Source organism: Delphinus delphis, chromosome 4 (assembly GCF_949987515.2).
Source record: "Delphinus delphis chromosome 4, mDelDel1.2, whole genome shotgun sequence".
Taxonomy (NCBI): Eukaryota; Metazoa; Chordata; class Mammalia; order Artiodactyla; family Delphinidae; genus Delphinus; species Delphinus delphis.
Genome location: NC_082686.1, coordinates 71,391,415 through 71,403,860, shown reverse-complemented (window position 1 = coordinate 71,403,860; position 12,446 = coordinate 71,391,415). Strand labels below are relative to the sequence as shown.

Below are 12,446 nucleotides of genomic sequence, written 5' to 3'. Positions count from 1 at the left end.
TTTCAGGTAGCCTCCAGAAAAGAATGCAAGAAAAACCTGGGGTAAAAAAATCTAGGAAAAATGCCCCCAAACATTCTTCACCAAAGAGAAATCAGCTGAGCACGTCTTGTTGGCTTTCGCCACAGCATTTCTCTATTTGGAACTTCCTTCTATTGGCTGTTTCTAAAAGCTAAGTCTCATAGTTCAGGATCACTGCAAAAAATGTATGGATGGCAATTTCAGGCAGCTTCTAAGAGGAAATGATTATATTTTATTTTATTATATATATATATATATAAGCAATATATTTTATTTTATTTTTTTAAATTATTTATCTATGGCTGCGTTGGGTCTTTGTTGCTGTGCGCGGGCTTTCTCTAGTTGCGATGAGCAGTGACTACTTTTTGTTGTGGTGCACGGGCTTCTCATTGCGGTGGCTCCTCTTGTTTAGAAGCACAGGCTCTAGGTGCGTGGGCTTCAGTAGCTGTGTCACATGGGCTCAGCAGTTGTGGCACATGGGCTTAGTTGCTCCGCAGCATATGAGATCTTCCTGCACCAGGGCTCGAAACTGTGTCACCTGCATTGGCAGGCATATTCTTAACCACAGCACCACCAGGGAGGTCCCATGATATATTTTAGAGAAAAAAGTTAGAGGGGGGTTTGGTGGGAAAAATAAGTGATAAGGACAAAGAAATCCATGTAAGAAAATCACTGGGCTCTGGGCTTTTCTCACAAAAAAGGCCAGAGTGACACCTTGTGATTTGGTTCCCTGATCATTTAAAAATAAGTTACTTTTCCAGACATCACCTTGGCAATGAATCTGTCAGTGGGTGTGATATACATGAAACAAGACTGGTCATGAATCAGTAAGTATTGAAGATGGGTGATATTTTGGGGTTCATTACACTCTTCTAATTTTGAATGTATTTGAAAATTTCCATAGGCAAGGGTTAAATAAATAAATATATAAATTTGGCTGTGATTGATGTGGAACTAGCTGTGTAACTCTGGCCAAGTCACCTAACCTCCTGGAGCTCTGTGTCCCTGGTTGGGAATCAGGGGTATCATGCTGAGCTGAGAGGACGGAAGAGTACAGTGCTACTCTACTCTCCAATGCTGTAGGGAACATGTTAGGCTCCATTTGACACTGGTCTCCAGAAACCTCACATTTTTTTTCTATTTGGTGCATCCTCTTCTCCTTAAACAGTCATCAGCATATCAGTCCTACTTACCCCCAACCATTCAGGAAACTTCTTGCCATTTGTCCTAGATTTTGAAAAGCTTCACTCTGGTCCCATATTTGCAAATCTTTTGAAAATAACAAAATTTTTTCAGGTCTTCCCCAGAGGAGGGAAAGTGGCCTAGAACAATGGGTGTGCAAAGCTTATGTTTTAAAGTAAATCATCCTCCCCTCCAAATCAGTCCTACAGGGATAATTTCCTCTCCTCAGTTAATAGGAAATTTGACATAAGCCATCCTTCTAGCCTAGGAGACTCTTCATACAGAACATCAAACATCAAAGCCTTGTGGTTACCTTCACCTCTTACCTTCTCCACATGAAGGGCCGAGTGGGGACTGAGCCAGCGGATGTCTTTCACAAACTGCCAGTAATCAGTCTGGCGGCAATACACCTGTTTCAGGGACACAGAAGGTAAACAAATTGTTACCATTTTGGACCACATCTAGTTCTCGTACTGACATTCAAAGAGAGGAAAAAGAAAAGCCTAACTTGGGACTTCCCTGGCGGTCCAGTGGTCAAGACTTCACACACTTCCAATGCAGGGGGCGTGGGTTCGATCCCTGGTCAGGGAACTAAGATCCCACATGCCGTGCGGCATGGCCAAAAAAAACCAAAGCCTAACCTTCCCTTGCCTCAACAAAGGTTCTCAGCAGCAATAAAAGGAATATATACAGATATTCACCCTTTTAAAGAATAATTGTTAAAAATTATTTTAATTGTTCTTTTGAGGAGGTAATACAATGCATATGATATAGAAGGCTATATAGGTGACCCTTGAACAACACGGGTTTGAATGGTGGGTCCTCTTATAAGTGGATTTTTAAAATAAGTATATAGGAAAATTTATTGGAGATTCGCAACAATTTGAAAATAACTTGCAGATGAACTGCACAGCCTAGAAATATTGAAAAAATTAGGAAAGTTAGAGATCTCATGAATGCATAAAATATAGGTAGATGTTATCCTATTTTATCATTTACTACCATAAAATATATACAAACATTATAAAAAGTTAAAGTTTATCAAAACTTACACACACAAACACTTATGGACCATAGACGGTGCCATGTGCAGTCAAGAGAAATATAAACAAACGTTAAGAAGCGGTATTAAATAATTGCATAAAACTGTAGTTAGTTTTATGCAATTATGTACTCCTATAATAATTTTGTAGCCATCTCCTGTTGTTATTGTTGTGAGCTCAAGTGCTGTGAGTGTCCACTCAAAATGCCGTGTGACACTAATCATCTCTGTATGAGCGGTTCATCTCTCCAGTAAATTACATACTGCAGTAAAAAGTGACCTTGCCCAGCTCTTGTGTATTTTCCATTGTGTTTAGTGTAATACCAAAGACCCTGAATAACACCAGGGGACCCATACGAAGTGCTACTAGTGATGGTGGGAGTGCTCTCAAGAAGCAGAGAGAAGTCATGACATTATAAGAAAAAGCTGAACTGCTTGATATGCACCGTAGATTGAGGCCTGCAGCTGCAGTTACCCACCATTTCAAGATAAGTGAATCCAGTGTAAGGACCATGGTAAAAAAAGAAAAGGAAATTCGTGAAGCTGTGCCTGCAGCTACTCCAGCAGGCACAAAAACCTTGTACTTTTTGAGAAATACCTTTTAATCTCATATTGAAAAATTCAGCTTTTATGTGGGTACAGGATTGCTATAGGGAAGGCATACCTATGGACTCTAATATGATTCAAGAAAAAGCAAAGTCATTATGTGACAACTGAAAGCAAAAAGAAGGTGGAGGATCTAAAGCTAGGGAATTCAATGCCTGAAAAGGATGGTTTGAAAATTTCAGAAAGAGGTTTGGAGAAGCAGCTTCTGCTGACCAAGAGGCAGCAGACAAATTCACAGACACCATTAAGAAAATAACTGAGGAGAAAGGATATCTGCCTGAACAGGTTTTTTTTTTTGTTTGTTTGTTTGTTTTAACATCTTTATTGGAGTATAACTGCTTTACAATGGTGTGTTAGTTTCTGCTTTATAACAAAGTGAATCAGTTATATATATATACATATGTTCCCATATCTCTTCCCTCTTGTGTCTCCTTCCCTCCCACCCTCCCTATCCTACCCCTCTAGGTGGTCACAAACCACCGAGCTGATCTCCCTGTGCTATGCGGCTGCTTCCCACTAGCTATCTACCTTACGTTTGGTAGTGTATATATGTCCATGCCTCTCTCTCGCTTGAACAGGTTTTTAATGCAGATGAAAGTGCCCTATTCTGGGAAAAAAATGCCACAAAGGACATTTACTAGTAAGGAAGGGAAGCAAGCACCAGGATTTAAGAAGGAAGGGACAGGCTTACTCCACTGTTTTGTGTAAATGTAGTTGGGTTTATGATCAGAATTGCCCTTATCTATGAAGCTGCTAACCCTCAAGCCTTGAAGCGAAAAGATAAACACCAGCTGCCAGTCTTTTGGTCGTACAACAAGAACCCTTTTTCTGGATTGGTTCCATCAATGCTTTGTCCCTGAAGTCAGGAAATACCTTGCCAGTAATGCAATAAGACAAAAAAAAAAAAAAAAGGGGAGATAAAAGGAATACAGATTGGGAAGGAAGAAATAAAACTGTCTTTGTTCACACATGACATGGTTGCCTATGCATAAAATTCGAAAGTTCGAAAGAATCAACAACAAAAAAATTCCTGGAACTAGTAAGTGTTATTATAGCAAGGTCACAGGATATATGGTTAATATATAAAAGTCAACTGCTTTCCTATAAACCAGCAATAAACAAGTGGAATTTGAAATTAAAAACACAATAATACCATACACATTAGTACTGCCCAAATTGAAATACTTAGGTATAAATCTAACAAAATATATACAAGATCTCTATGATGAAAACTATAAAACTTTGCTGAAAGCTATTAAAGAACTAAGTTACAGAGATAACCCATGTTCATAGATATGAAGACTCAATATTGTCAAGATGTCAGTTCTTCCCAACTTGATGTATAGATTCAATGCAATCTGATTCAAAATCCGAGCAAGTTATTTTGTAGATATCTACAAACTATTCTAAAGTTTATATGGAGAGGGAAAAGACCCAGAATAGCCAATCAATACTGAAGGAGAAGAACAATGTTTTTCTTCAAAAAGGACTGATACTGTCTGACTTCAAGACTTACTATAAAGCTACAATAATCAAGACAGTGTGGTATTGGCAAAAGAACAGACAGAAAGATCAGTGAAACAGACTAGAGAGCCCCAAAATAGACCAATGTAAATATCTTTGACAAAGGAGCAAAAGGCAATACAATGGAGCAAAGATAGTCTTTTCAACAAATGGTGCTGAAACACTGGACAACACTTATACCCATCACAAAAATTAACTCAAAATGAATCACAGATCTAAATGTAAAATGGAAAACTATAACCCTCCAAGAAGATAACATAGGAGAAAACCTATATTGGGTATGGTGGTGACTTTTTAGATACAAGACCAAAGGCATGATCCATGAAAGAAAGAACTGGTAAGCTGGACTTCACTAAAATTTAAAACTTCTGCTTTCTGACAAACAGTGTCAAGAGAATGAGAAGATAAGCCACAGACAGGGAGAAAATATTTGCAGAAGATAAAACTGATAAAGGATTGTTATCCAAAATATACAAAGGACTCTTAAAAGTTAGCAATAAGAAAACAAGCAATCCAATTAAAAAAATGGGCCTTGGGCTTCCCTGGTGGCGCAGTGGCTGAGAGTCCGCCTGCCGATGCAGGGGACACGGGTTCGTGCCCTGGTCCGGGAAGATCTCACATGCCGCGGAGCAGCTGGGCCCGTGAGCCATGGCCACTGAGCCTGCGCATCCGGAGCCTGTGCTCCGCAATGGGACAGGCCACAACAGTGAGAGGCCCGCGTACCGCAAAAAAAAAAAAAAAAATGGGCCTTAACAGACAATTCACCAAAGAAGATATACAGATGACAAATAAGCATGTGAAAAAAGGCACCACATCATATGTCATCAGGGAAATGCAAATTAACACAATACACATCTATTAAATTGGCCCAAAGGAGAGGAAAAAAAAAAGGAATGGCCCAAATCCAGAACAATGCCTATATCAAATGCTGGTGAGAATGTAGAGCAACAGGAACTCTCATTCATTGCTAGTGGCAATGCAAAATAGTATGGCCACTTTGGAAACCAGTTTGGCAGTTTCTTTCAAACTAAAGATTCTCTTACCACATGATCCAGCAATTTACTTATGTACACACAAAAACCTGAATAAAAACTTGATGTCAAATTAAGTAGGGACAAGACAATTTCAAAGTTGGGGGGAGAAAGCCTAAAAATGTAGAACGTTTTATATTCATATTATAGGATCTTTAAATTGCTAGTCCAACATAAAGAAATGGAAGCTGGAAGTCCTGTATGATGTATTATGGGTATAATTTATACAAGAAAGATGATATGGAACTCCATCAGTGGATTCATTCTCACAGAAGAGGTTTGACCCTATACCCAAAGACTGTTAATTAAATGTACATTTAGGATGTTTTAAATTAAAATAAAATGTTTGAGTGATGTATTTTCACAATGTTTAATTTCCCTCAATCAATCAGCTAATGATCCAGGTCATGTGTAAGGCTTTTCCTGTCCTTATCAAAAAATGATATGGTAGTTAACAAGAAAATAAAATGATAAATAGGTGAATGTTGGGGAAAAAATCAACAACAAAAGATGCTATATGAGTGAGGGACTACTCCTACCATAATGAAAAGCTACAATAATTAAAACTGAGTGGTGATAGCACACAAATAGAAAACAGACCATAACAGAAATCCAGAAATAGATCCATGTGCCAAGGAAATTAAGTATATTCAAAATAAATTACAGATAGAATGGTTTAAATGTAAAACATTAACCCATAAAAGTAATAGAAGAAACCATGGAGAAACATTAATAATCGTATAGTGGGAAAGCCCCTTCAGAGCATCAAACAGCCCAGAAGGCCTAAGAGAAATGATTAATTTGACTCACTAAAAATCCGATATTTCTGTATAGTAAAAGCCACCATAACAAATGCATGGACACCAAGTGGGGAAAGTGGCGGGGGGTGGGGTGGTCCTGGTGGGATGAATTGGGAGATTGGGATTGACATATATACACTAATATGTATAAAATGGATACCTAATAAGAACCTGCTGTATAAAAAAACAAATAAAATAAAATACAAAAATTCAAAGAAAACAACAAAAAAAAGAAATGTCAAAAGACAAGCTAGGAAAAAATATTTGCAATACACATTACAGACAAATAACTAATTCCCTTAATAAATAAAGAGATTCTACAAATCTGTAGGAAAAGATTGACAATCTAAGGAAATGGGGTTAATACAGGGAAAAGTTCACAGAAAAATACTTTTTTTAAAAAAATTAATTTATTTTTGGCTGTGTTGGGTCTTCATTGTAGCACGTGGGCTTTCTCTAGTTGCAGCGAGCAGGGGCCACCCTTCAATGCAGTATGCGGGCTTCTCACTGCGGTGGCTTCTCTTGCGGAGCACAGGCTCTAGGCGTACGGGCTTCAGTAGTTGTGGCATGTGGACTTACTAGTTGTGGCGCGTGGGTTCAGTAGTTGTGGCTCACTGGCTTTAGAGCGCAGGCTCAGTAGTTGTGGCACATGGGCTTAGGTGCTCTGCGGTATGTGGGATCTTCCCAGACCAGGGTTCGAATCCGTGTCCCCTGCATTGGCAGGCAGATTCTTAACCACTGCGCCACCAGGGAAGTCCCAGAAAAATACTTCAATGGCTCTTATAAACATCTTTCAGAGTAAAAGAAATGTAACTTTTCACCTATTATGTTGGCGACAGTTTAAAGTTTAATAACACCCTATATTGTCAAGGGTATGAAGAATCAGATCCTCTTATACAATGCTGCTGAGGGCGTAAACAGACATAACTTTCTGGAGGGCAATTTCGCCATAGCTATCAAAACTGAAATGCACATACCCTTTAGCCTAAGCATTCTACCTCTAGGAGTATCCTATGGTAAAGGGCAAAATGACCTATACTCAAGGTTATTCACTGTAGCATTGTTACTAAGAGCAAATGCTTGGAAGGAATCTAAATGTTTATTACCAGGAGACTGATTAAATAAATTATGGTACATACATAGAATGGAATATTATAAAATGACAGCTGCGAAAAAGAATGAAGAACCTCTTTATGTAATGGATTGGGATGAATTACAGTCCCATCAAGTGAAAAACTCAAGGTGTAGAGTAGTGTTTATAGTATGCTTTTATTTGTATGAAAAATCAAAAGGTGTAGCAAAGAAAATTATTCATATTTGCTCTAATAATAATAAGCATAAAAATTCTCTGGAAGGAAACTAGAATACAGTAGTTACCAATGGGATTGGAAGGAAACAAGATATTTACTGCATGTGGTTTTATACATTTTGTTTTTTTAACCATATAAATGTATTGTCTATTTTCTCTTTTTTTTTTTTTTTGGCCACGCAGTGTGGCTTGTGGGATCCTAGTTCCCAGACCAGGGATTGAACCCGAGTCCTCAGCAGTGAAAGCGTGGAGTCATAACCACTGGACAGCCAGGGAATTCCCTGTATTGTCTATTTTAATTAAATATTTTAAAGCAAGTTACAGAGTAATAGATACAGTATAATCTTAATATTTTAAAAAGCATGGACATGCATAGAAAAATATAAGAGAATCTACCAAAATGTTAAAGAGTGATTGTTATTACTTGATGTTGAGATTATGGGTAATAACTTACTTTCTTCTAAACTCTTTTTGGTATTTCCCAAATGTTCAGCAAATAAAAACATGTATATTACTTATATATTCAGAAAAGAAATACACAGGGACTTTCCTGGCGGTCCAGTGGTTAGAACTCCATGCTCCCAATGCAGGGGGCACCGGCTACCGGCTTGATCCCTCGTCGGGGAGCTAAGATCCTGCATGCCACACGGCACGGCCAAAAAAAAAAAAAAAATATATATATATATATATATATATATATATATATATATATATATATATATATATATATATCCAGAGGGTTTTTTTGGTTATTATTGCTATTTTTTAAATTGGGCCATCTATACTGCAAAGTACAGGTTTCTTTGTAGTGTTGGAAAAGGTGGGGGGAATCTTTGCACTTCTAGTCAGCTGAGAAATCTCAGGGATTAAGCGTCTCCACGTTTCTAAGCAGCAGAGAAGGGGTTATCAAATATACCTTGCGTTATGGAAAGACTAAAAGGTAGCCCAGATGCAGGATGTCAAGGAAAACGAGATCCCTCTAAGAATATGGTCACGATGTTAGAGTTTCCTAAGGCCCTAAGTGATTTAAAAAAATACACTTCACATTCCATAACACATCCTTAGGAAAGCACGGAAGAGATATGGCCAGCATGAATCATTGTATCCCTTCCCCCCTCCAAGAGCACAACACCCAGAATAGCTTCCTGATGACACAGCAGCCAGAAGCCTTTGAAAGCCTTAATCTTTAGGGAGGAAATGAAAAGGAAAAACAAGTCCTTAGTACAGACTCTAATTTTTAGGACTTTACAAGGCAGAACTGAGCAGCAGTGAAGTTGGTATGGATCTTTTGTCTTTAATTCTTCCCACTAGAGCCTGTAGTTGCTAAATGTATGTGTGTATGACAGATTTGTCTGGTTTGCTCTGCTTGCTCTTACTAACACTACTGCTGTTTTGTAGGTGACCGTACCCTTTAACAGTTTTCATTCTGCTGACCAGGTACCTTCACAGATCTTATAACTTACTAATAACAATAATATTGTGTTGCATTTACCAAGCATCTTCCACTTGGGAATTCCACTGACTTTACTATTTCATCATGACACATATTCTGTTTCTGGCACAGATGGTAAAACTGTCTTCAAATATAGTAAAATGATTACTCCAGATAACAATGTAAGATGAGTAATAGAGCCAAGAAAAGAACTTTTTTGCTATCAAGATGAAAGTACTTTAACCACTAAATGACAGTGCCTCTAATCTGGTAGCTATCTTGGTCATCAGTCTGGGAAACTTGTATTGGGTTTTTGTAAAACATGTTGGCGTGGTTCCCAATTCTGGCTTGGGAGACTGAGTAGCTGGCAATGCCACAGATCAGTATTAAAAATATCAGGAGGAAGGGCAACCTTATGAGAGAAATTAAGTTTGTTTTGGGTCATGTTGTACTTGGCCTATAGGACAGCCAGCCAGATGATAATGTATAGCAGATAGCCAGACAGCTAGTCTTGTGGATCTGAAGTTCAGCAGAGATGTCTGAGCTGGGGGTAGGTAGTGTATAGGTGAAGTTAAAACAATGCAAGTGAAGGAGACTGTTTCAGAAAATGTACAATGTAATAAGAGATAAGGACATAGGACTGGACTGTATTAAAAACTAAAATCCGAGAGGAAGAGATTCCACGGACATAAACTAAGAAAGAGTGATCACAGAGGTAGGAGAAGGTCTCCATAACATTGGAATAATGCAGTACGAAGCAAGGTCTGATGATGTTCAACAGTGAAGAACACAAGACAGTGCTCAAAGGAGAAATGTTCACTGGATTTGGTAACATGGACTTACTTAAACTTCAGTAGCAAGAACAACAGTGGTAAGGGCAGAAACCAGATTGCAGTGGGTTAAATTATTTGTTTTGTAAATTCCAATGGTCATATTTTTTTCATAGGACAACATGTAACTTGAAGCTTAAAAAAAAATGAGGGGAACATTTATTAATTATTTCCTATGTACCACGAACTGTGCTAGGCAAATTTGTATGCCATTTCATTTAACCTTTCCATCAAACATTATGATATAAATAATATTATCAACATTTCTAACGATGAGAAAAGGCTCAAAAAAGTTAATATCAACTAATAGTTAAGACTGACAGACAACTTACTACACTTTCTAAAGCTTTTTCAGGTATTATCTCATTTAATTCTCACAACAATCCTATGAAGTACATACCAGTGTTACCGCCTCATTTTACAAATGAGGAAACAGAAGCACTAACAGTTATGTAACTTACCCAATACCACAGAGTGGTGAAGCTGAGATAAAATAAGAGCAGTCTGACTCAAAAATCCATAATTATTACTACTATGTCATTTTTTCCCCCAAGGACCTGAGCAATTTCAATCCAGGTTCTGTCTGATTCCAAAGACTTCTGTCAGTCTACTATACAATGTTGCCTCCAAATTCCTGGAATGAGGTTTTAATAATGATGACCATTAAGATTCAGCTCTTTAAAGTATAAAAATTTCCCCCATATCTTCAAAATTCTTTAGAAAGAGGGCCTCATTTTTAGAACTTACTCTGAATAAAGAAAATCTAACCTAAGCCAACTTTTCCACTGAATTCTGAAAAAACTCAACAAGAACACTGGTTTAAAGAGTTTGTTCAGAGGTGATATATACATATTTTTAGAAGGGAAGGTACCACATTAAATCCTATCAACTATGAATATCTTAATACCAATTAATTTTTTCCAGTGTGACTGCTAGTTGAGAATAAATTCTGATTAAAAAAGAAAGACAAGCCTGGCTTAGAAAAAAAGAGTTTCAGGAAAGAATACTAAGGCCTTACATGGGAACAGCATGAGTGTTTGGGAACACAAATTATGCACATATTTGTGAGGTTTGATTTTTAAAAAGTAGGAGGATCAGATCCAATGACCCACTTGACAGTTTTATCCAGAACCAAACCTTATTTAAAACATTGCAAATGGAGTAACTGCCATTGAGAATTAAAGCAGAAACCATCAAGTGTTAGTAGATTCCACTCATTTTTAATACTCAAAGCTTATTAGAGTGTTTGAGGATACTTAGGAAAAGAAACAACATCAATAAAGTTTACATAGACGAAAACGTAAGCTATAACTAAAACTATCACTCACAAGCATCTACAAGTTATCAACAAAGTGATGCTCACAGGATAGTCTAAAAATGACAATATCCTGTAAATATTTCTCAGATGCGTCCTAGGATACTCTTAAGAGGAATATCTCAATGATTCATCATCATTGTCCTTATCCTCCTCCTTGTTATCATGTATTATAGTCTTGCTCGCAAGGGCTCAGAGACTAGTTGCCTTCATCTTCTCCCTGCCAACAACTTAATGCAACTATTTCTTTCCAACAAGTGATTCAGCCAATCTGGCACAAAAAGAAAAGAAGGGATCTACATACCTGGTCATGGATGAGCCCATGATAGAGGATGCTCTGCATGTCCCTGCAAAGCCGCTCCAGGCCACCATACTTGGACCAGACATTGGGGCTGTTAGCTGATACTAAACCCTCCACAGTAGTCTTCAAATTACCCAGCAACTGCCAGTGCTCCCTCCTGCAAGGGCATCAATTATACCAATGGTTAGTTACTTTGTTGTACCTGATCCTGACCACGTCAAAGAAAGTCTAAGACAAGAAGCCTCCTGCCCCACATCCTAACATTCTCTCCCCTATTAATTTTTTACTTGAGTATAAGACCCAATTCTGAGAGGACCGAAGTTGTAAAGAACACTAAGATTTTGTTTTAAAACCCTCATATTGGGACTTCCCTGGTGGTCCAGTGGGTAAGACTCTGCGCTCCCAATGCAGGGGGCCTGGGTTTGATCCCTGCATGCATGCTGCAACTAAGAGTTTGCATGCCACAACGAAAAAGCCCACATGCCGCAACTAAGAGTCTGCATGCTGCAACTAAGAAGTCCACATGCCGCAACTAAAGATTCCACATGCTGCAACAAAGAGCCGGTGCAGCCAAAATAAATAAACAAACAAACATATATATATAAAGCCCTCATATTTACATGGCATATTGTGCTTTGTAAGGTGATCTTCATCTACTATCATTCCATCCTCATGTAAGTAGCCTATAACCCTGTTTCTAGGAGTGTGACCCATTAAGATCCGTTTCTGGACAATGACATTACATGGGCAATATATAAAGAGATGAGGGCATTTGCTGAAAACCAGAAACCTTTTGTCAAAAAAAAAAGCCAAAAACAACTTTTTATTAACTATATTTCCAGTACTAAGTACATATATCTGTACACAAATATTATGGATAAGAATACAAATTGCCCATGATTTTCCCCCTTAATTTTTTAACCTAAAATTGAGGCAAAATGTTTTAAGCTTGCACTGAGCCACTTAGGACATGTCCCCAAATCAATCAACTATTGGCTTATTCCCTTGGACCATGTGAAGTACTTTAGTGTAAAAGTTTGAAAATTATTGCCCTAG

At 38.0% G+C, this 12,446-nt stretch overlaps 1 protein-coding gene across 3 annotated transcripts in view; it reads right to left on the bottom strand.

Annotated features, from left to right (window-relative positions):
• RUBCN (rubicon autophagy regulator) overlaps positions 1-12,446 on the bottom strand; it is a 57,287-nt gene that overhangs the window by 29,316 nt on the left and 15,525 nt on the right. For all 3 annotated transcript variants that reach the window (XM_060010835.1, XM_060010833.1, XM_060010834.1), the window contains exons 2-3: positions 11,394-11,547; positions 1,527-1,610 (exon numbers count right to left, since the gene is read on the bottom strand). In XM_060010835.1, the coding sequence (XP_059866818.1) occupies positions 1,527-1,610; positions 11,394-11,547 (238 nt within the window). The remainder of the gene's footprint in view (positions 1-1,526; positions 1,611-11,393; positions 11,548-12,446) is intronic.